The sequence below is a fragment of the Solanum pennellii genome, chromosome 1 (assembly GCF_001406875.1).
Source record: "Solanum pennellii chromosome 1, SPENNV200".
NCBI classification, from domain to species: Eukaryota; Viridiplantae; Streptophyta; class Magnoliopsida; order Solanales; family Solanaceae; genus Solanum; species Solanum pennellii.
This window is the reverse complement of record NC_028637.1, coordinates 102,741,412-102,765,274: the sequence shown is the minus strand read 5'-3', so window position 1 is coordinate 102,765,274 and position 23,863 is coordinate 102,741,412. Positions and strand designations below refer to the sequence as shown.

Genomic DNA, 23,863 nt, shown 5'->3' with positions numbered 1-23,863 from the left:
GGTTGTTAACAAAAATTTGGACTATAGCAATCCACGTTCCACCACCTTAATGGAAAAAATATATATATAAAAATTATGTTGTATATATATAAATATCAAATTTGTATTAAAATATATTGTATATATTTAAAGTTGGACATTCTTAACAAAAATATTACCTTTTTATGTTGTGATAATGGGTGTCTATTCAAATGAATAAGGTTCCTTCTAGGTTTAAATCTCAAATAACACAATATTTATTACACCCTCCAATTACAAATGTTTGGCGAGTAAACTAAAAATAGATGTCTAAAGTTAATTGTCAATTTAAATAATTAAGAAATGTTTAGTTATTTTTTTTCAATTCTACCCTTAATAATTACTCCATTTGGTTTAATTGAAAAATTATGTAGAATTTTTATATTCTTGCTATAGTAGATTTATATTAGTAAAATCATATCTTATATTAAATTTTTCTTGAGAAGAGTGCAGACCTTACCATGACAAATAATTATAGACAGATGGAGTATTTTATTGTTTACAACCACACTGCTCACTCACCAACCTAATATGAAAAAATAAAATCAAAGATATACTTATTTTCCATAAAAATATTTTCTAGTTCCTATCAGACATAGTCATAATCTCTTCTAAAGTACAATAATGTTACATTACATTTATAATAGTATATATGCTCTTCCTATTAAGAGAAAATATTTACAAAATGTCCAAACATACATGCACATATAAAAAAAAATAACAAACAAACTAGAATCAACTATAAATTTTGTTGCTAATTTATCTGTCACTAAATTGCTTGTATTGAACAACAATTTTTTTAATAATAAATTATTAATTAGGATAAGCTATAAAATTTGTCCATCACTTTTTTTCAATAGTAGTTGTATACCTTGAGAAAGATTCACATTACATATCAACTGGTTTTAATATTGTATATCATTTAGGTATACAAAATGTAAATTGTATAACCCAAAGTTATACATCACACACAACTATCGTCTATCGCAATATAATAATGCTCTAAGGGAGAATTTTATAAACGCGTTTAGGCAGGCAAATAATTTGCTTCGCTTAGTTAATCATGAAAAAATATTTGTGTATAATTATTTGGCATTCACGTTTACCCGATTAGTTTAAATTAGTATCACTTATGGCCTATTAATGGATCAGGATTTCTCTATTTTAACATTGAAATTTCAGATTTTGAATTAAAGATGAAAGGATCCTACTTATCCAACAACACTGCCTCGTAGTAGCACCTCAATCTCTGTTCAATTTTCTTTTTATTTTCACTCTTTAGTCTAACAAAAGTATTAGGTGCGATGAGCTAGATTGAGAAAATGTTTGTAGGGAGAATCAATCTCTAGCCTCTCCCTTATATAATGCATGATGCACCAGTTCAGTCACTCTTACAACTATCTATGCAAATTTACTCTTTTTTTTTTCCAGTTAACTGTTGTAAAATTATAATAAAGACTTTATATTTTAATTAATTCCAAAACTTGTTCTCAAAAATTAGAGAAAAAGGAAATGAATGTTGGTATTACATTTTTAAACGCTTAAATAATCTTATTAGGCAATCATTAACCAAATGCCAAATAATATTTAGATATACTCAAAGATAAACTGTGGCACACGATACTAAGGATTGAATTTTAGTTTAAAATTATTTCTTCTAAATTAATGTTACAAATTACAGATTAAATTTTACTAAACAAATCTCATGCAAATAGCTTAACTCATGTTGTCTAACATGCAAGAGATTTTAAATTTGAGACCTAAAGTTTGTTTCTTATCATTAAATACTTGAATGAACATTCAATTATACATTTCAACCACTACATGAAATATATGTTAATTCCTATCTTTAAGAAATTCATTTTGGGTATATATTATTAATTTAAAGAGTAAATAAATAGTAGCTTATTGCAATTTGTAGTAGGAAAACCAAAGAATTATGTCACCTAGGGTGACCTGTTTATACATTTAAAAAAAACTAAGGAACAGGCCATCTTAATACATCTAAATTCTAATTAATGCAATCGACAAAGAAATTACATTTTTAAAAAAGAAGAATTTTTCTCGTTAAAAAATTTGGCCAGAATTTGATTAGAATGACGTCTTTTAAAAATATCAAATATTGATTTATTGTGGCTTGAATTCTGGTGGATCCAGATTGTCATCCGACCCGAAATGCCTGCAATATGGATCCTTATTAAATTCTGTGTATTTTATTTTCTTAATTGTGATTTATTGATCTGTTCAATTTTTACTATTTAGACCAAAATGAGTCAATGACATTGAGTAATATTTTTATTTGTTTTATGTGTCATGGTATGTTAATTAATGTTGTTTTTCCGCAACATCCCAAATGTATTGGTGCTTCATGTCATATATTAAAGGTGATAAAATTAATTAGCTTATAATTTTTTATTTTTTTTAATGATGGAGTAAATTATTTATCCGTCTACTTAGCTCATAAAAAATTGTGATAATATGTAGCTCAATTGATTCATAAGTAACAAAAGAAAAGTAGTTTATTAAGTACTAAAAAGTTATAAAAAATCAAATAAAAATTTAGTAGAAATTAAGGGAAAAAACTTATTCGCATCGGGTGTTTACATCAAGTCAATGTAATTTTCATTATTATGTAATTTAATGAAGTATAATGAACAATAAGTTTCAACACATGACATACATGTATTGATTTGGTGTAAACACCTTGTGTGGGTAAGTTTTAACCGAAATGGAGGGGTGAAGCCGCAACTTTTAAATGGGATCAATAATCCAACTATTTATCAACTGAATCAAATTTAACATGCTCAAATTCATTACAACTTATCTATTTGACAACTCTACATATAACTTGAAAAATAAAGGAGAAATTAATTTTTACATATCTTGTGAATACAATATATTTAATTATACACTGAGTTATTTATCTAAAAGACTAAAATGACGTCTGAATTGGCTCAAAAGTTGGGCAAGTTTATTTTTAAATCAATTTTTGACTTCTGACAATATTTGACAAATATTAAAAATAACTTAAAATGAATTTAGCACATATTTTATAAGGTAAAAAATAATATAAAAATAAATTGAAATGACTTAAAATAAGTCAAAAAATAAAAAATAAACCTCCCTTTAATTTTTATTTTTTGACTTAAAAATCATTTTAGTTTTTTTTAGGATCTAAAGATTCAATTCTCATTCAAAAAATCTGGACTCACTCGGTATATAATTACTTCCTCCGTTTCAAAAGGATGACCTAGTTTGACTTGGAACGGAGTTTAAAAAAAAAGATGATTTTTTAATCTTGTGGTTCTAAATCAAAGTTATGTCAAATATATCAAAATGCTTTTTAATCTTGTGGTCTTAAACATGTCACATGAAAAGTTAAAGTTAAAATTTTATAAAAAAAAAGATTATTTTTTTAAACGGACTAAAAAAATAAAATCATTTTTTTAAAAATGAAGAAGTAATATAGCATAGTAAAACTGGTATATAATTGAATATATTATACAGCACGACAGCATACATGTGAGGAAATGGAGTGCTTGTGAGAAAAACAAAGGGGGGTCTCCAACCTCACTCTATAGTGCTCTCGAATTTTTATATTTGAAAAGTAAAATAGAAAAAAGGTTTTTCAATTACTCGTCATTTCATTATTTGTTTTTTATATATAGAAAGTTGAATAATAATATTTTAAATTTGGACAATTACTATTTACCTTTTCTATTTTTTGTTTGTTATTTTAATTTTTAAAAAATTTTCATATAAGGTCATGAATTGAATTTCTCTAATATTCGTAATTCTTTTTAATGTAATATAATATTTTAAATATATATATATATATATATATATTATTTAATATATATAATACTTTCATTTTGAATTAATAATATTTTATTATTTTTGAAAAAATTGTCGCACTACTATAATTTAATTTTATTATTATTTTTCACAATAAAAAATACACAATTTTAAATGGTTTACAATTGTTCAAATTATTCGTAATTCACGTTCTCAAAAGAAGAAATATTTCGCGATGAAACAAGAATCGTTCCTAAGAGATGTTGAACGTACATTCGGAGCTTTGCAATCATGTTTTACAATTATTGTAGGACAATCACATTTTTGGAGAAAGGACGTATTATATTACACAACATGATAATTGAGGATGAACGTGATCTTAAAGCACCAATTAAAGATGTCGTAGATGCTCCAATGGCAACGACAAACATGATAGTAAATGAAAATATTTGATTTGAACAATTTTTAGCTAGATAAAAAAATTAAGGACAAAAATGTTCATTATGTATTCCGTAACACATTTATGGAAACAACGTAATAATCTTGAAAGTTGAATATTTATGTAATTATATTTCATTAATGATTTCACTTTTATTTGACTTGTCCATTAATTTGTATATTATATAATTTTTGCTTCCAATTTATGTTATTTAGGAATTTAAAATAAAATATAATTTGCAAAAATAATATTTTATATCAAAGAAAATTATATAAATGCCTTTTACTCATGTATAAAAACCAATCATTTGGTAAACAATTTACTAAACATATACAACAGACAAATAACAGGTCTCCCCTTAATGTGCATATAAATAATCTTTAGATCTATATTAATTTATAATTAAAAAACTCAAGTCTAAAATAATTAGCAACAAATTCTCAAAATGCTAAATAACTTCTTAAACTTGACACCATTTGTAAGTTGGACATAATAGTGACCATATAGATTCTTTTATTTGGCAAAATTGTCTCTTAAACACACTGACATAACAATCTTTTGCACTTCACATGACAAGTTGTGTCTTTCACACTTCTACATTGAGTTTAATCTTTTGCACTTCACATGTCACAATCAATTTAGCTAAATCTTTTTTATTAAGAACAAAATAAAAGTTCAAACTTGTTGGTTCTTGTTGAGTTTTAAATTTTTATACTGGTCACTAGCTAGTTCCAATGCATTTGGTTCTTGTTGCACCTTGCCATTGTCAACACTAATACTATCTCCAGCCTTGTCATCTTCGACTCCTACTTCACCTGATGCCTCTTACTAACTGCAGTCACTAAACCGCCTTCTCTTTCGATGAGTTCAGGGGACTCTCCAGAACTCTATTGTTTTGTATCTGCATAATACAATGACATAACTTAAGAGAAGAGTAGAGCTATCAATCAATATAGCCAATTAACTATAGCTAGGTAAGCTTGTCTTTAAAATCATGAGCCAGTTAAAGGTGAGTGAGTGTGCAACACAGCATACCTTTGCTCTATGGTTCAATGAGCTGGAGTTCAAAGCACAAAGGAATTCATCAACAGCCCTAACCCACCTGCACATAAGGAAGACATGATTACTGGTTCTCATCATGGATATCATACTACTATATCAGCCGCCAGACACTTCAATACAAAACTTGAAGGGGTACGAGCCATACATCTGAATGCTTACGACACAGAGATTATTCAGTTCTCTAATTCGGGTCCCTACAGTCACAAAGTGTATCTCACAGAGAACTCATTTCTTTTATGGATCCTTGGTTTTAGGCCATTTTTGCATGCTAAAAGAATTGAGATGACTGAATAATAGCGAGATGCAGGTGATAATTAGTTCTAATAAGATGTAAAACAAATTAGAATGCCAAGGCAAAAACCGTATCTGTAATGAGGGGAACATATATTACCAGAGGCTTTTCGCGGTCATCCCTTCAAGATATCCCAAGTGTCCCCCGTGTTGTGTAGTAGCTAGTACGACATTTTTGTTTGCCCTGAAAGAGAATCATGTTGTCATGCTATATATATTTACAGTAGCAGAACACACAGATATGTATTTAAAGCAAAAAAGGTTATGGTTCTCAGGCCTCAGAGCATACAGTGATGATTTTGAACTAATAAAAGAGACTTCACAATATAAGCAACCTCAACTTCCGTTAGGTGATAATGTGTTTTCATATAATAATTTGGTGTGTAAAAGGTTACTGGAAAACTGGAGTATGTAAAAGAGATTTGGCTACTAGGTCAGGGGATAAAATATGTAGTAAGCCTAGTTAGTAACCATACAGTTACATCTTTTTCCATATAATCTTTAAACTGTACTGCTTCACATTGGTACCAACCTTTTATTCTATTAAGAAATTCGAAATGAAGCTAAAAGGAGAGACTTTGCAATGCAAGGATGACATACCGACATTCATCCCATGGAATTGTTTCCTTTGTACAGACTGGATCATCCAAGGCACTAATGCAGAGAAGGGGAACCCCCACTTTTCTTATATAACTGCTACAGCTAACTGTCCTGTAATACGTATCAACAGTCTTGGGGAGAGGGGACAGAAAGAAATGCTGATTATTTAATTAGGCATTGGACAGACGTATTGAAAAAAGGTGGTTAGGTTATGTTACCTCAAAATTACCAAGAACACAAACAACATGTTTGTCATAATCTCTGATACAGCTTATCTGCAAGAGAAACATAAAAAAAAAAGCATCAGAATAAGCGATACACGAAAGAACTCCTAGAGTCTCCATAAATTGCCTTAGAGGGACACCCACAATAATAAGAACACCATATGTTTTATAGGGAACTCATATGCGAGTTCTAAATAGCTGGCCGCAGCATATGAATAGACCTAATATCATTTTTTTTATCAGTCAAACAGTCAAAATATTATAAATCCTCCTAACATTTGATTTGCTATGACGTGCTCCCCTTGGGCACCTGTTATATCTGCACCAGGGTTTAGATTTAAATGGAAAGGGTTGCATGAGCGGAACCAGCGTGAGCGCCAAATGTATATAGAATATTCATATAAATAAAACTAGTTTGGAATTGAGGCTTAGTTGGTTGGTTGATTGATTTGAGTGATTGACAGAGAAGTTAAAGCTCTGACAGAGATCAGTAAGAGAAATAGATGACCTTAGAAATGCTGTCCCAATCTGTCAGACTCGGCAAAACACTCCGATGCCTGCAGAAATCAGATTTCACCACACAAAAGAATTAGGACACCTGAATTAGGCCAACACAAAAAGAAAGTACAGTAGTTTTGACACAGAATTAGTTTAGGATTAATGTCATCACAGACAACAACGAAGCCATTACTTACAGCTCGGCGTAATCTTTTAATCCAATTCCTAAAATTCGGTCATAGGATCTCTGCACAAGCCTGCGCTTAATAAACCTGTCACCAATCTGGAGAAAACAAAGAAGCCAAGACAGATAAACCTTGTCACAAAAAATGAGCATAGGTATTCGTGGTACAGAATCAACTTAAGATATGACTAGTTTGACTTTATTAAAATATGTTGCTGCCATCACTATCTTCATCTAGCACTTCCACTGAATTATTTCAGACTAAATAAACTCTTCCCGGATCATGATAATCCAACAGATCGTACCATCCAAAGCAACCCTTAACTAAAGAAATAAACAAAATGTATCTGAATCCAACTTAGCGGGAGATATACCGGATAAAGAATGACATGTATGAAACCAAAGAGTTGGCAATCCACCAAACCATAAAAAAGTCAAAGTATGCGTATTAGTTTCAGTTACTAACCAAAAGGTCCCAAGGAGAACAGATTGAAGCCGCCCCAACAAGCGCAGTATTAACTCCTTCCTCACCAAGATATTTTACCTGGAAATCATTAATATTGTCAACAAAATAATTCTTGGCTTCGTCCAGAACAGTTTCCATATTGCATATACATTTATTTAAAGCCTTTGAAATCGAATTATCAGAATATCAATTCATGCTTATGGTTTGTAAGATATCAAACTTAAGCAAATGGACCAACTAGTAAGCTGAGAATAATCTTGTTTAGATGGAACTTTGCTACTTTTTATTATTTTTTCTAATGGTCAAAATTTGGACAATATACACTGGGGAATTACTATATAACTTTGAAAAACTGACAACTAAAGCATTATCATAAACTTATAGACAGTTATCATATGCTTGTGTATATGAACCATACTGACAACAGCAACTTCTGTGAAAATATTTAAGGTTAGAACCTACTATAATTCTCTTCCCTTATCTTTCAAATTTAGCTTCAGTTTCCAGGTAACCATAAAGAAGATTATTTAGCACAGCAGTGATGCACAATTTTGTGATCATATTAGGAAAGCCAACAAAATATTCAATAACAAAGTAAGTAATTATGTACCAGAACATTAGAACCAATGCTAGTGCCAACAGCATATAAAGGAGCTTGAGGGTATTGGGCGTGGAGATGATCAATGACTTTGCGGATGTCCTCCGTGCATCCGGCATTGTAGAGGCGATCAGACTGCCATCAAGATATCATGAATATTTAACTTTTTCATTGGTCAATATTATACATACTGTATATTGTTAACACAGTAAACATATTACTAGCAAAGTTATGCACCTTAGACTACTGCATAAAAAACAATACTAGACTTTCGCAAGTCTTATTCATATTACATTGAGAAATAATACTGGCATAGATTTCAAGAGGAGAAATAAGAAACTGCAGAGATGAGAGGCACCACATACATCAATAATTCTCAATTTCCTAAGGGGTAGGCTTCTAGGCTAAATTCAAAAAATGCAATCTACTAACAGAATCGTAAAGAATGGAAAAACAAAAAGACTGAATCTTTCAAGAATGTCGACTCTCCAGGGGACTATAGAGGACCACTGTATTTCCTAAGAGATGACTCAACTAAAAATTAAGCATCTTCCTTGAGCAAAGTATAAAATCCACCTAGAGGAAACTTCATTCATAAGTGTCACTTTGATCAAGGGAGCAAGTACAATACTTATTACTGATGATCCCATCTGAATACACAATTACTGTTGTGATATTATATTTAACCCAAGATATGAGATTTTAAGTATGTATCGGTTAATTTATTCCTTATGACCAATTACTTCAGCAGGATCTACAAATGTATTAATGCACAGAATATCTGTATCTCAAGGTTGCTAACATGCAGTTGAGCACATATAAGATATACATGGTGCATGAAGCTGGAAAAATAATTCTAAAATGTTGTGCAGCTATGCACCTAATCTTATGGTTTTGTGCTTGTGAAATAGTAATAAGGCAGTTTCAGATCAAAAGCAAGCCGACGCAGCAGCAATACAAAATTAGAAAGTTCACAGCATTGCTCCTCTCGCAGGCAGTTCAACTGAAGAAAATATAGATCTTATCTTCTCTTATCAAAAGCAACAAAACTGGAAGAGATTAAATCCTTGCTCAAGGAAGGAGTACTCACAGTTATTGCCACTCCCCCGAGACCCCGATGATTGCTCACAACAACATTCCATCCAGATTTAACCATCTTGAGAGCAAGATGCTTGACGTACTGTTAAATTAAAGCAGAGTTAAAGCAAATACTTGACACCGAAAGCACATATTATCAAGTAATCATATAATAGAGCTCAACCAATGCCAGTGTTCAGTGAAAATGATAAGAGACGACAAGAGAGGAAAAATGCTTACACTAGAGAAGGAAGAGGAATAATAATTCAAGGAAACAAAGAACTATTTTAGCACAAAAAAAAGTTCTCCACAGGAGAAAGAGACAAAAGCTAGCAGAAAACTCAATATTCAGAGGAGTACAAAAAGAGTGAAAGAAAGCTTACAGCAGAACCAGAATCGCTTGTTAAACCAGGAATCACCACAACGATGGGAGTTTTATCATCACTCTGAACTCCATCAAAACCTTTGATGGATGGTTTTTTATCTATCAAATTATAAGGCAGAAGTTGGCATCAATTTACACCTCTAAATAGCATATATAAAGCAACAGAGGATAGTCAAGAACCACAACATTCATCTTGTTGTGCAAAAATACTGACTTGATCTGTTAAAAGCTTGTAACTTAAGATATGTACTTGTTGAAGTAAATGCTTTTACAACTAGTGGCTTCCAGAATCAGCAGATATATATCATAATAACATCAAGTTCTATCAAAAGGCAATCAACAAAAAAATATCAAATCCACCCTTAAACATAACTTTCAGCAAGCTAACAAGTAGATATTAGTCAATCAAATCATTTATTATATTATCTCATTATATCAGAATTTAGTTACTCGCTTTGTATCAATTTGTTTGTGTTACTTTCAAGTTGAGTAATCTGCTTAACTAATTCTTCATCACTGTGATGAACTACTAGAACTAGGTGCCAAGTTTTCTTAAATTTAAACCCTTTATAACGGGTTAGCTAACATAGTTGGGAAGTTCTCCAAGACGGAACAACACATCAACCATGCAACTCCAAAGTCCTTCAATCTTGCAAAGATATTACAAAAACTATTTATTATGATATATATATTCCAGTTCTTTATTTGTTTATTTAGAGGTTTATAAGCTTTAAAATAAACGGTTGATCTATCATATTATAAATGTTACTTTACCATCCACATTCCGTAGCCAATCCAGAGCTATTGTCCCACCATCAGATGTTTTAAATATCTCTCTGGAGGCAAAGAATGCATCAGTGCACCAAAAATCAATTCTTCACTATGTAAAAGATATATAAGTATGAGAATATTCTCTCTTTTAACAATTTCAAGCGAGTAAAATTAACATGTGAATCCGTACACAATTGTCACCTTTGATAATTGCAAGCAGGTACTCTTTCAAAGAACTGCAAAAAGATAGTCTGAAAATGAGGACTGCAAAGCCAGGGAGTAGAAGAAAACCTGCATTAAGCAATAGTTTACAAATCACCATCACATTTTCCCTAACTGATTAGATGTATATCAAGATTTCATTTTTACTTCATCCCCTTATTCAGTTTTTACCTGCCATGAAGAATTTTACACTTGGAAACAACTTCTTGATACAGGTTAGAGCAAGAATTAAAGGTCAAAGAGACAGGTTGTCCCCTAAATCCATTGATTAATTCTTTTATGAAGTACATTTCCACAAAATTGTAGAGAAATACAATGAGTAGAAACAGAAATCCGAATAAATAATGAGAAATGGGTATCAAGAAAGCAGCTTTAAGCATGATAACATATGGAGATTCTGAGGTTAACCCAATGCAATCCATGGGAATCTCAAAAAGAAAGAAATCAAGAAAGAGTGATGGAGAAGAAAATTGTTGCTGCTAAATTTGATACAAAGGACAGTAGTTGAGCTACATCAAATTTATGAAAAAAAAAAGCCGTCAGTCTTGACTAAACACTCTTGAGCCAATGTTTTCTTCTCCAGTAATAATTGATAAATTTGTATGTCACTATCACCCTATATATTAACATATACTAGTGGTTATAGTATTCTTAAAATTGAATTTGGTATGATAATAAGACCGGGCAAATGCCTGACAATATAACTATTAATTATATAATCATTTGCTCATCAGAAAGATGGCTAGAGACTGAAATAAATATATATACTCCTATAAGAACATGTATAGGAAACAATACATTAAACACCTTGTTAATTGTTCTGTTGGTAAAATATCTTTAATTAATATATAAAAAAAAATTTAAAAAAATATATATTTTAGAAATTTATCTAATTAATTTTGGTTGAGAGAAATAATTACAAATTTATTAGCCATAGCCCATAAATAAGGCAGCATTCATGTGCTATCTTTTTTGGTCAAAAATGGCTGTTGCCAAAGTTTAGAATTTTTTTTGTGATAATTCATTGCCTTTATGGCTTTGATTAGTCTTCATTTCTTGCTTTTCAACTTTTGCATATTACTTAAATCACCTAATAATCTTTCTTTTTCTCCACATTTTTTCTTTGCACTCGATTTTCCATTCTGATTTTTAATTTTTATTAAAAGAGTTTGTTAAATACAAATACTCAATTACATCGATTGAAATATCCTTCTAAAAATAATATCAAACTATGATTTTTTTCGTAATTTTCAATAATTCCAACATAGTGTGAATATATAATTTATAGATCCAAACTAAATTATGCCTTAGCGAACTTAATCCAGAAATTGTTAGTCAATGTGCACGTGCATGACTTTTCCGTATGAACATGGAATTGCATAACAAATATTCGAGTCCGAAACCACAAAAAAAATTAAAAAGTAAGTAAATAAAACAGGTTTGGAGATAAAAAAAAATTATTTTATCCAATATTTCAAACATTTTCACTTATTATCATTATATTTTAATATAAAACAAAACTATTTTTTACACTTCTTAAAGTAATATAAGTTTTTCTTATGCTTTTATTTTACTAATTTAAAAAGAGAAAAAAGTTCATATTTTTAATAATTTAAAATTTAATTATGGTCAAATGGTGGTCAACGGCGGCATAATGGTGAAATGGGGTCATTGAACATTGTTAACTGAATTGACCACCATGGTTCACTTCGCCACCATAACCACCGCCATCCACCATCATCTCCGGCGACAAATTCGAACTTTTGTGAACGCAAGGGTAAAATGGGTACGAGATCCATACCTGGATGCAGCAGTAGAGAAGGAGAAAAACCTCAAGTCGTTACTTTCTCTCAAGAACTTAATCATCTCTCACCCATCAAAAGCTCCTCCTCTTCGCACCATTTCCCCTCTGAAACCCCAACTGAATCTTCCCACAACAGCCCTCAAATTCATTCAGAATTACCCTTTTGTTTTCAAAACCTTCAGGCCTCCAATACCCTTATCGACATTACACGTAAAGCTCACTCCAAATGCAGAATCGTTACATAATGATGAGACCCTTTTTCTTAATCTTTCACATTATCGAAAAGATTTAGCGCAAAGATTAGCGAAGTTATTGATGCTCACAAGAGCTAATAGACTTCCTTTCTTTGTTATCAACAGGTTTAAATTTGATTTGGGTTTGCCTCATGATTATTTGTTGAGTTTTTTACCTGAATTTCCTGAGTATTTTCAGATTTGTCAAATGGGTTTTAAGGGTGCTGATGGTCGTGAGGTTTTCGGGTTGGAGTTGGTTAAATGGAGGAAGGATTTAGCTGTTTCTGTAGTGGAGAAAGGGGCGAAAAGGGAGGATTTTGGGGGTGGGAAAAGAGTGCACATTAGGTATTTGATGAATTTACCAAGAGGATTTGATTTGCAGAAGAAGGTGAAAATTTGGGCTGAGGAGTGGCAGAATTTGCCTTATATTTCACCTTATGAAGATGCATTTCATTTGGCTCCTAATACTGATCAAGCAGAGAAATGGACAGTAGGGGTGATTCATGAACTGTTGAGCTTACTTATATCGAAGAAGACGGAGAGGGAGACTATTTATTGCTTGGGAGATTATCTGGGATTTGGAATAAGGTTTAGAAAAGCTTTGGCGCATCATCCTGGTATATTTTACTTGTCGAATAAAATCAGGACGCATACTATAGTTTTGAGAGAGGCATTTAACAAGAACATATTGATCGAAAAACATCCATTGATGAGAATGAGGTATAAGTATATCAGTCTCATGAACAAAGTGTTGAGAAGGGGTATTCCAATCAATGCTGCAGCACTTAGGCACAGGAAGCGGCTGGCTTCTGTAAAAGCAGCCAACAGCAAGAGGATGAAACAAGTTAAAAGTATAGAGCCTAAAGAAGATTGATAATGTGAGTGATAACTTCATGATCATGCATTATGTTATAAAGTCTTGTGTTTTGATGGATTTGTCTATCGGCGAATCACTAAATGTTGGTCGAAACTTGCAGGGATATAAGGGGAAAGCAAGGGAAGGAAACCTTAGTATGCATAAGAAGCTGGCAACTGCTACTGAAGCTATCTTTACATTTGATGATTTAGCCTTATGCCGGGTACTATCTTCAAAATTGCTTTTTCTTTCGCGCCCTTCAAAAATGTTCATGTTATTATCGTGTTGGCGATCTTCCTAGCCAAAAGGATGCGCGTTGGGAGGTCTATATCAAGCAAGGTCCTAGCTATACATCATTTTACACACCTTTGTGATACTTGCTCCTCCTATGCGATCACTTCTGATCTTGTTTAGTATTGTATGGCAACACATCCATTGTAACATTTGGTACATAACATTCAACCTGGAATTTCGTTCCAACTAACAAGAATATGAAAATATTGTGTTCTAATGGGAAGAAGAAAAGTTACAACGGTTTGAAATTATGAAGTGTGAAACGAGGGGATTGCAACACTTCTTTGAGAAAAAAATTACTATTTTCACTCTTTTTTTTTTTTTTGTACAATGCAGAAATGAGAAAGAGGAGATAAATGAGTTGGAAAACTATTTATCTATTTAAATACATTCTAAAATAAACTTTGATACTCTTGTTTATAGTGTGATATTACTTTCTATAAATATTCTTGTAAAAATATTCTCTCATTATTATTTTTCTATGTATATGATCTTTGTTTTTTTAATAATTTCATTATATAATTGTTAAGGTATGATAAACTGGAATACCTTGTTTCTAGTTTGAAATTAGTATCTATATATAACATGAAATATGTTTGTATTGTGTTTTGTTTTAGGGGCTCAAGAGAGGAAGGGAATAAGAATATATATAATGAACACATTAAGTAGCAACACTACCCCTTTATTCCTTCCAAATGACATCATATTTGACCTGTTAAGTTATTTGCCTATCAAGTAGGTACAAAGATTTAAATGTGTATCCAAGCATTGGAATATCTATCATAACTCAAGATTTTCCCTTTATATGTCTTCATTTTAAACATGTCCGTCCTCTTATTAACTATAAGAAGTCGAATTCGGTAGAGAATAATGGCACAACAGATGAATATGAGCTCGTATTGTCAAGAGGTTTAATGTTGGAGTGCGCTACTAGGCCTAGTCATTTCCCCTCTTCCTGAACTGCATGATCAAATTGTTGAAATTCCGGATTCAGAAAAGCCTATCTTGAACATGCACATGGTGGTTGATCCAAATAACAAAGTAGTGAAATTGCTCTCTCTTGTTTATGATGAATCACTTGAAGATCAAGTGCTCAGTTATGAGGTTCTTGATCTTCAGAGGGAAGGAAGTAACTATTCTTGGCGACCTATTAACTTGCCTCAACACAGCCGAGGAAAAACTAGAATGTGCAAACTAGTTAAAAAGCATACTGGACAAATTAAAGTTGGTCTTCACTAACCTTGGAATTGTTTACAGCATATGGGACGCAGAAGAATATTCTCATATAGGAATTGATATTCTGGATATGGTGAATGATAGCTACATTGGCCATACTACCTATATCCTTCTACACGAAGGATGATTGCAAACTTTGGAATGGAAATCTTTCATTAGTTAAAATAGTAAAAGATGAGCTTCATGTGTTGATATTAGAGTCTTACAAGAAACAGATGAAATGGGCTGATGGAAAACTAATCATTAAGCTAGCATTCTTGAAAGATGTCTCGGTTGAGCCAGTGATAAAGCTATTGTATCTTTCTAACACTAACAAGTTGTTCTTTGTGTGGCGGAACAAGGAATGAATCCACAGTTTTGACATAAAGACTGGGAAGTTAACAATTATATTGTCCAACTACAAGCCATCTCAAGGTCTATATCTCACTTGGCCTAGCCTCTTCACTTTCAAAGGATTGCAATCTTCCTCTGGTCAATAATGATCCCTGTTTGATGTATTTCATTACATTCAGCTAATTTATTTCTTACTTGTGCTAAGCTATTCAAAATGATGTTGATTTTCGATACATTAGATTGGTAACAGGACATGTCATAAAGATTCAAGAAAATTAAGCTCACTGAAACTTTACTTTATTCTTCTATATTCATATATAAACAATATTTTACATGTATCTCTGTTTTCTTTCACCAATTAAGAGATGGGGGAGTTAACAAACAAGTGCTCATCTATCACTACAAGTATAAATGTGCTTACTTATATATATATAAGGTAAGTATTTCTTTATTCTGGTTGTGATGGAATGGTAAGTATTTCTTCATTCTGAATTTTGGTTGGGGCATGAGTAACCCTGCGATGAAACATAGGTTCAAAAAGCATTATCGTGAATTGATCCAAATTACCAAATTTTATTTGTGGTTTTGAAGTACTTAACTTGCCTTAGCAGCAGAAGCGCAGACCAATTATTCTTGCTTCGGAAAACGGTCAAAATTGCCCCTAAATTGGTTGGGCTTTTGTGGCGACGGTTGTCACTGCTAAAGGTCTAGTTCTATTATAATGAATCATAGTTGACAACTCTTAGGTGGAAGGATTAGTTTCACGTGGCTTGCCTCGTCAATAAAAATTTTGAGGTGTTAACTCTTGATGGTATTTTTGGTCTCTTAAGATAAGAACAGGGGCATTTTTTTATCCCAAAATATATAACGAAGGATATAAGTAATCTATATCACATAATTCAGAGGCAATTTTGATCTTTTTTCGCTCTTACTTTAATTTGAGCCTAAGCTTTTCAACTGAATATAGAGATTGTCGAGATAATTATTCATGAGTTTGCACGTTAAAAATACCTATATTCTTTGCTATCACTCAATGCCTTTAAAAGAAGGCATTTGTTTTAGGCACCATTTTTTTTACTAGTAATAAAATTATTATAAGTATCTTTTAACAAAAAAAATTATATTGCGTCTTTCATTTAGTTTATTTCGAATTATTAAAGAATATTTCTTTCTTTTTGTCAATCTTATCATTTAACTTTCACATAATATATTTAAATCACAAGATTAAAAAAAATATTTTAATATATTATTTATATATATCTTTAAATTAAGATCATAAAAAAAGAAATAACTTTGAATTTTTTTAAAAATAAATTAGACCAATGCCACTAAATAACTTGAGCTACCTATTTTGAAAAATGACAAGTGACTATTGAATTTTTATGGAAGTGAGTAGATTTTGAATTATTATTGAAGGCATTTGTATGATTTTCTTTTATGTAAATCAAGTCACAAATGTGTAGAGTGTAATATTGATATGTGTTGGTAGCTAAGATCATGTCACTCATTTCAAAAATAAAGGTAAAACCTCCATGTTCTGTTCCCCAACTATGTGCACCAACTTCTATAATATGTACTAGAATTTAGGATTTAAATGTAGCTTGTACTGCTTAATTTTTATAAATTTTATTTTTAGTATCAAATAATAGAAGAAAAAAAAATATTAAAAAAATTATGTGGGCGGGTTGATACGGGGCGAGGTAAATTGAAAATGAAATATATTGTTATGCGGGGCGAGGCGAATTATCAATTTTGCGGGTTAAGCTCAATTCGCACGGCTCCATTACCATCCCGCTTCACAAGAAATTTGTTAAATTCATATAAATTTTGTAACTTTGTATTTATACAAAATTATTTCTGAAGTGGTGTAAGAGTTTTTTTTGTGTGTGTGTTGACTGTTGATCTTGGATTCCTAAATATATTACTTTAATTTATATATAGGGTTTCTTTTCTAGTGTCTACTCTTAACAGCTTTTACTTTTCATTATTCAGCCTTCTCAAATTGAACATACATAAAGGCCGCTAAAGTTTGAGGACCATTGCCTTTAATTATAGAATTTTATTCGAATTTCAAAATAAAATCAACCATGATTAATTTAAAATACTAAAATTAAGATTTAGATATGGAAAATTTGTAAATTTTAACAGCACAATTAAAAATGTTTTCTAATCGGGATAATATTGTGAAAAAGTAAAAATACATAAAAAAGTATTGTTTTGACACATTGCAACATAGTCTGATTTTATTTTATTTTAATATAAAAAGGCAAACATGTTGGTCCAGAGAGAGTTCCCAAGGACATGTGAAAGCATTGACCCAAACGCAAAATTAATTATTAAAGTAACTATTTTAAATAAAAGAAAAAGAAGAGAACACTAATCAGTAATCATAATTAATTCAATGAAATTGAAAAATAAACTATTTTAGTGCTCGATTTTTGTAAGGGACACGACAATAATCTGTCTTAGATTATTTTTCCCATTTAAATCAAGGAGTTATTAGCTAAGCCCCACTGATAGTAGCAAATGTGAATGAGTCATAGACAAATTAAAATTGAATTTAATTATGAACAAACAGATTCGATAGAACTCAATGCTTTAAAAACGAGTTCAATTTATATATAATTTTTATATAGTGTTTATACATAAGTTGTCCATTAATGTATGTTGAGAGAAAAACGTGGACAAAGATTGAAGACTTATCCCTTTGACCTACCATTGTATATTCTATCTCAAGAATTAAATAACGCTAGTAGATAAACTAATTATTCATCTATCTATCTCTCTCTCTATATATATATTATTCCCTCGGTCTGGTATTGTTTATCATAATTTCTATTTTATGAGTTAAATTATAAAAATTTTGACTAAATTTTAAGTTGTATTTTTTCTTCATATTAATATATAAAAAATTGCAATTTATAGTACTTTTCATATAGTTTTAAAATATCTAATTGCTTTATTTAAAGTATTGAATTAATGTGATTTAATTTACCATTAAAAATTAGTCAAATTAACTTTTAAAAAGTATAACATGACAAATAATTCTGGACTGAGGGAGTATATTATTACATACTGTTATTTTATGTGTGAGAATCAATATAATTGAATACTTAACCCTTGACAGACTTTAACTAGCTAGCTAATCCATGCATGCATAATAGAATAATGCTTTTAACTTGAGCTTTCTTTTTCAAAAAAAACAAGACAAACAAGTTATCAAACATTATAAAATATATGCACCAACTTTCAACTACTCTATCGTTTTATTAAATAAATACTTCCTCTATTCCTAATTACTCGTTCACTTTTGAATTACTATATTTATTTAAAAATAATGATTGAGATATTGAATTTATCATTTTACCTCTATTAATTATGAAGTTAATGAATTAAAAATTTAAGTATTCAAAAAACGTTATATTTTTAAAAGTAATTAACTGATGATATAATATGTAGAAAAATATATCTTTTCTTGATTTGTCAAGGAATATGTTTGCAAAATTGACCTTTTCCTAGTTAATGTTTTGGTTTTACTACGTAAGTATTAATTAAGTTACATTTCGTGCTGTGAACTTTACTTAATAGGAAGAGGGTAACATTGGCTTCTAATAATTGTCAACAGCAAGACTTTAATTCAGACTTCTATCTATTTTTTTTTAATTTTAATGTCCTCGTATTAAAATGACACGTATCGTCTCATTTACTTTTTTTTTTTTAAATTCCAATAACTCACTGTTGCTATAATTTTTGCCACAACATAGCATTTGCTTTCTGGTGAGACCTCTGTAGTGAGCACTTTTTTATACGTATTGGACAAAACAATACTATATAATAGTGTGTAAAATGCAAATCACAAAAAAGATATAAATTACACTATACAGTAGGTAAATCTTATGCGACATGTTCAACTCAAAAAACGTTGATAATGGATTAATCAATTCCAAATTATTCCCCATGGATGATCACTTTGTAAACCAACCAAGTCACCCATTTGTTTATTTTTTATTTTGTAAAAAAATATGTATTTTTGTATCATGGGATGGATAGAGTAATATATAGTGACCACTTTTACCCTCAATTCATGCGCTTTCACAAATTAATTTAATGTCTGACAAGCTAAAAAGGAATTAAGAAAACGTGTTATTTGAAGGGCTACAACTGGGTACACGGTCGAGTCAATTTTACTTTGACCTTTAATTTATGTGCTTTCACGTATTTATGTTTTTTCAGTTTTGGGTGTACGTAAAATAAGTAAGTAATTAAATTATTATAAAACTAAATAAATAAACATAAATATTCTACGCACACAATTTGTCAAATAGAGTGGATTACAACATGATAATATAAATCGACTTTATATGCCTAAATTTTCTTATAAAAGAAGTTTTTAAGTTTACCCTTCAACTTTTGATTAGCATTTATTTATATTATATATATGTTCAAGTTGGCAAAATTAAGAGTTTTTTCCTAATGACAGAATTAATAATTTAGATCAAAAAGTTTAACGGAACATAAATTGCTCAATATCAAAGGAATATGTTCACAAAATTTGACCTTTTCCTGATTAATGTTTTGGTTTTACTACGTAAGTGTTGATTAAGTTACATTTCGTGCTGTGAAGTCAATATAACAGGAAGCGTGTAACATTGCCATTTACATATAGTTCAGATTTTGTATCTATTTTTTAATTTTAATGTCCTCGTATCGAAATGACACATATAGTTTTTTTAAATTCATCATAACTTCACTGTGTAATAGCATGCAAATCAACAAAAAAGATGTAAATTAAATTGCACACTAGGTAAAATCTTATACAACATGCTCAACTCAGAAAACATTGATGAAGGATCAGTTCCAGATCATCCGTGTGACCGCATGGATGATCACTCTCTCAGCCAACCGAGCCATCCGTTTGTTTATTCTTTATTCTGTAAAAAATAGGTGTTTTGGTATTATCATGGGACCGATGGAGTAATATATGGTGACCACTTTGATCCTCAATTTTAGCTTTGACTCCATTGCTTTCACAAATTTATTTAATTTCTGACAAGCTAAAAAAAGATAAGAAAAACGTGCTATTTGAACTTTCAAGGGCTACAGCTAGACTGTCCCTGAATGTGTGCAGATCTAAAGAATATCTTATAGTAATTAAATATAAAAGTGAAGAGAGATATTATGTGTTTTTTGAGGGGTGGGTTTGGGGGCCTGGTTTATGTTTGTTCTTAGCTGGAAAAATATTCTAAATTAATTTTATTTAAAATATTTATTTAATTTTTTAATATAAAATATTTAAAAATATTAATAAATTTATCCGAATCTACAAACTCTCACCTAGCTCGGCCTATATATATACATGTGTCTGCCCACTTTAAGTCTTGTGTAAAACTCCATACACACAACTAAAAAGGAATATTGAATTTCATACTTATTAATTCCAACAAAATTAAGAATGGGTAAAGAGATAATGAGATCAGAATCATCAACCATGCCTATGTTGGCATTGAATCATGTTTCCTATATCTGCAAATCTGTTCCCAAATCTGTCAAATTTTATGAACAAGTTCTTGGCTTTAGTCTTATACAGAGGCCCTCTTCTTTCCAATTTGAAGGAGCTTGGTATATATATATATATGTATAATATTCTCCCTCCCTCCTAATTATTTAACTGTCAATTGATATATATGTTTTTAATAATTATAGGTTGTTCAACCATGGAATTGGAATTCATTTGTTAGGAAAAGAAGATGTGCAATCAAAAAGGGGAAAAATTAACCCAAAAGATAATCACATTTCATTTCAGTGTACAGATATGGATCTTATTATTCAGAGATTGAATGATATGAATGTTGAATATGTAACTACTACTGTTAAAGAAGGTGGAGTTACAGTGGATCAACTCTTTTTTCATGACCCAGATGGCAATATGATTGAAATTTGCAACTGTCAGAATATACCAATTATTCCACTTTCCTCTTGCCCACTCAAAAAGCTCTCTAATCTCCCAACATTTAACCAAAAAACAATGCCTAATTCTTTGTATGGTATGCACTTCTCTTCTTCTTCAGTGACGGAATCATAATTTTTTCTATAATTAGACGTGTTAACTTAGTAATATTGTTCTAATATTTTACGTGTTTGAAAAAATGCAGGGAAAGGTAGCAGTAAGGAGAAATATTGCGTAGGAGAAATGGAATATGTAATGATGGAGAGCTTAGCCATGAATATCATAGACATTTCATTTTGAAATATAAAATAAAGTATATTACCATCTTGTAAAAAATGAGTTTCCATTTTTCACCCACGAAAAGAAATACACAAGTTTCATGTCATATAGGTTCATTTGTACTATGGTCAATTCATGTATAACCAGTTTTCTTTTTGGAGGATATGAGAGGTTATTTATGACTACTATTTATTTTTTGCAAATTGTATTACATGTAATAAAAATAATAAAGTATATAACACGAATATTTACTACATTAAAAATGGTCTTTGATATTTATAGCTTAATTATCGTTAAATATATATTTTTAGTGATAACTGATATTTTTTATAAATTGAAATTAACTAATATCGAATAAATAATTTTTACTATTCTTTATTAATGAATATAGAAATAAGTATTGAAAATGTCCCTAAACTTGACGTGAATTATCATTTTAAATTTTCAACTATTAATAGTCTTAAAAACACTTTTCTATTTTGATTAAATTAATGTAAAAATACTCCTGTTAATACATGTGCATCTATACGCAGAATGTTCTACTGATGTTAATAGAAATTTTTCAAAAAAAAATTAACCCCTAGCTTCACTCTTCCATCCATTAAAAAAAAAAGTATCAATTTAATTTTTTTTTTGGAGGTAAGAGGAGTGGGATTAAAAAAAGATTATCTTAGAAGCAATTATTCAGGAGAGGGGTACTCGATGGTGTTGTATAAAAAGTTTTGTTTTTTTAAAAATAGTTTAAATTTTTTTAGAAAATGACGGGTGGGGGATGGAGCGAGTTAAGAAAAATAATTATCATTTTCAAATAATTATTAAGAGTGTTTTCCGTACATCTCATAATATATAAAGATAACAGTGTTTTTTCTAATGGAGCATATATTTTTCAAAATTTGCATCATATTAAACTACCCACAATGAAACAAACAAAAGATTTAAAATAAAGAATTTATATGAACTTTTTGTTAAGAATGAACAATCCCCCCTAATTGTGAGTCAACTTCTCTTGTTGGAATTGAGCTATGGCGATATCTCTGTACTTCTCTCCTCTCACTTCAACAACCCCAAAACATTATTCAAGAATCCCCCTTTATAAACCCATCACCACTTTAGCAACCCCAAAGATTTTGATTCCCAATTTCAAGAAAACAAATTCTGAGAATCTCTGTGTGATTGAAGAAAAACCCAGATGGGTGTCCATTGCAGAAAGTGTTTATCCTGTTTATGTAACTGTTGGTGGGATTATTGCCTGCTTAAAGCCCTCAACTTTTTCATGGTTTGTCAAGTGTGCTCCTACTTCTTATAGTTTGGCTTTGGTTTATAATGCTTGCTATGGGTCTTACATTGGAGATCAAACAATTAACTAACTTGTTATTACAAAGGCCTATTTCTGTGAGTCTACTACATACACCCTATTTTTTTATTACTCACTTGTTTGATTTTTAGTTTTTACTTTCTTTTGGTTGTTCAGTTAGAAGTGAATTTTACAATCTTATACTGAACCCATGCTATCGGTTTTATCTCTGTTTCGATTCGTTTGTTTGATTTTATCTTGGCATATTAAGAAAATAAAGAGAGATTTTGAATCTTGTGATATTAAACTTAATCTAATGATATACAAAATGTACTAAAATATGCATTAATTTTACGGAGAATTGTCAAAAGAAAGATTTACATAAGTGATTATCTATTATTTGCAATATGGATTTTTAAAAATATTTTAATTAATTAATTGTTTGAACTTTTATAATATCATATAAATATATCTTCTCAACTATTTTCTCTATCTCATTTATTTTTTTAGAAATATATTTATATGATATTATTTAAAAGAATTTCTGTCAATAATATTTAAATATTGAATATACGATTTAAATAATATCTGTTCCGCTATTTTTTTTATATATAAATTCACTTGTATTTTATTAGAGGTTTATTTTATTAAATTTTACCATATTAACTATGTTTTAAAATATCAAGTTTGACTATTAATATTTTATGCATTTATTTAGTGATAAAATAATATAAAAAAACAAGTATATATTTTTATTTGAAAAATATAAAATTGGTCTAAAAATAGTGCTAAAAAAATAGAAAATGAAATAAAACAGGAAAGAGAAAGAAAAATGGTTGAGGAAAAATGAAAATTATGGTTGATGTTGTAGGTAAATATATTTTTTCAATTTTAGGCTTTATTTGGATTTTTGATAGGATGATTTTAATAAATATAATAATAAGGACAAAAGTGAAA

At 30.1% G+C, this 23,863-nt stretch overlaps 3 protein-coding genes across 3 annotated transcripts; 2 read left to right on the top strand and 1 right to left on the bottom strand.

The window, feature by feature from the left end:
• Positions 1 to 4,713: 4,713 nt before the first annotated feature.
• LOC107010005 (embryogenesis-associated protein EMB8-like) lies at positions 4,714 to 11,222 on the bottom strand. Its single transcript, XM_015209288.2, has 14 exons — positions 10,802 to 11,222; positions 10,610 to 10,699; positions 10,412 to 10,473; positions 9,636 to 9,736; positions 9,266 to 9,355; positions 8,188 to 8,310; positions 7,578 to 7,655; positions 7,125 to 7,210; positions 6,938 to 6,986; positions 6,424 to 6,480; positions 6,206 to 6,336; positions 5,706 to 5,789; positions 5,288 to 5,354; positions 4,714 to 5,153 (listed from the first exon to the last, which is right to left on the bottom strand). The coding sequence occupies exons 1-14, from the start codon at positions 11,050 to 11,052 to the stop codon at positions 5,094 to 5,096; spliced, it is 1,329 nt and encodes a 442-aa protein (XP_015064774.1). The 5' UTR covers positions 11,053 to 11,222; the 3' UTR covers positions 4,714 to 5,093.
• A 992-nt stretch (positions 11,223 to 12,214) lies between these two features.
• On the top strand, positions 12,215 to 14,060 carry LOC107010014 (protein WHAT'S THIS FACTOR 9, mitochondrial). Its single transcript, XM_015209296.2, has 2 exons — positions 12,215 to 13,545; positions 13,645 to 14,060. Exon 1 carries the CDS (start codon positions 12,330 to 12,332, stop codon positions 13,539 to 13,541), a length of 1,212 nt encoding a protein of 403 aa, XP_015064782.1. The 5' UTR covers positions 12,215 to 12,329; the 3' UTR covers positions 13,542 to 13,545; positions 13,645 to 14,060.
• Positions 14,061 to 20,780: 6,720 nt separating this feature from the next.
• Positions 20,781 to 21,775, top strand: LOC107029753 (metallothiol transferase FosB-like). The gene is made up of 3 exons (XM_015231205.2): positions 20,781 to 21,005; positions 21,090 to 21,430; positions 21,539 to 21,775. The coding sequence occupies exons 1-3, from the start codon at positions 20,839 to 20,841 to the stop codon at positions 21,631 to 21,633; spliced, it is 603 nt and encodes a 200-aa protein (XP_015086691.1). The 5' UTR covers positions 20,781 to 20,838; the 3' UTR covers positions 21,634 to 21,775.
• The last annotated feature ends 2,088 nt before the right edge of the window (positions 21,776 to 23,863 follow it).

Bases quoted from the DNA above. Each gene is read 5' to 3' on its own strand.
- LOC107010005 (XM_015209288.2), bottom strand. From the start codon at position 11,052: ATGGATTGCATTGGGTTAACCTCAGAATCTCCATATGTTATCATGCTT. The intron at 10,700-10,801 runs GTAAAAACTGAA...TGCTTAATGCAG, and splicing joins TGTAAAATTCTTCATGGCAG to GTTTTCTTCTACTCCCTGGC. The intron at 5,154-5,287 runs GTATGCTGTGTT...TGTATTATGCAG, and splicing joins CATTGAACCATAGAGCAAAG to ATACAAAACAATAGAGTTCT.
- LOC107010014 (XM_015209296.2), top strand. From the start codon at position 12,330: ATGGTTCACTTCGCCACCATAACCACCGCCATCCACCATCATCTCCGG.
- LOC107029753 (XM_015231205.2), top strand. From the start codon at position 20,839: ATGGGTAAAGAGATAATGAGATCAGAATCATCAACCATGCCTATGTTG. The intron at 21,006-21,089 runs GTATATATATAT...TAATAATTATAG, and splicing joins TTCCAATTTGAAGGAGCTTG to GTTGTTCAACCATGGAATTG. The intron at 21,431-21,538 runs GTATGCACTTCT...GAAAAAATGCAG, and splicing joins AATGCCTAATTCTTTGTATG to GGAAAGGTAGCAGTAAGGAG.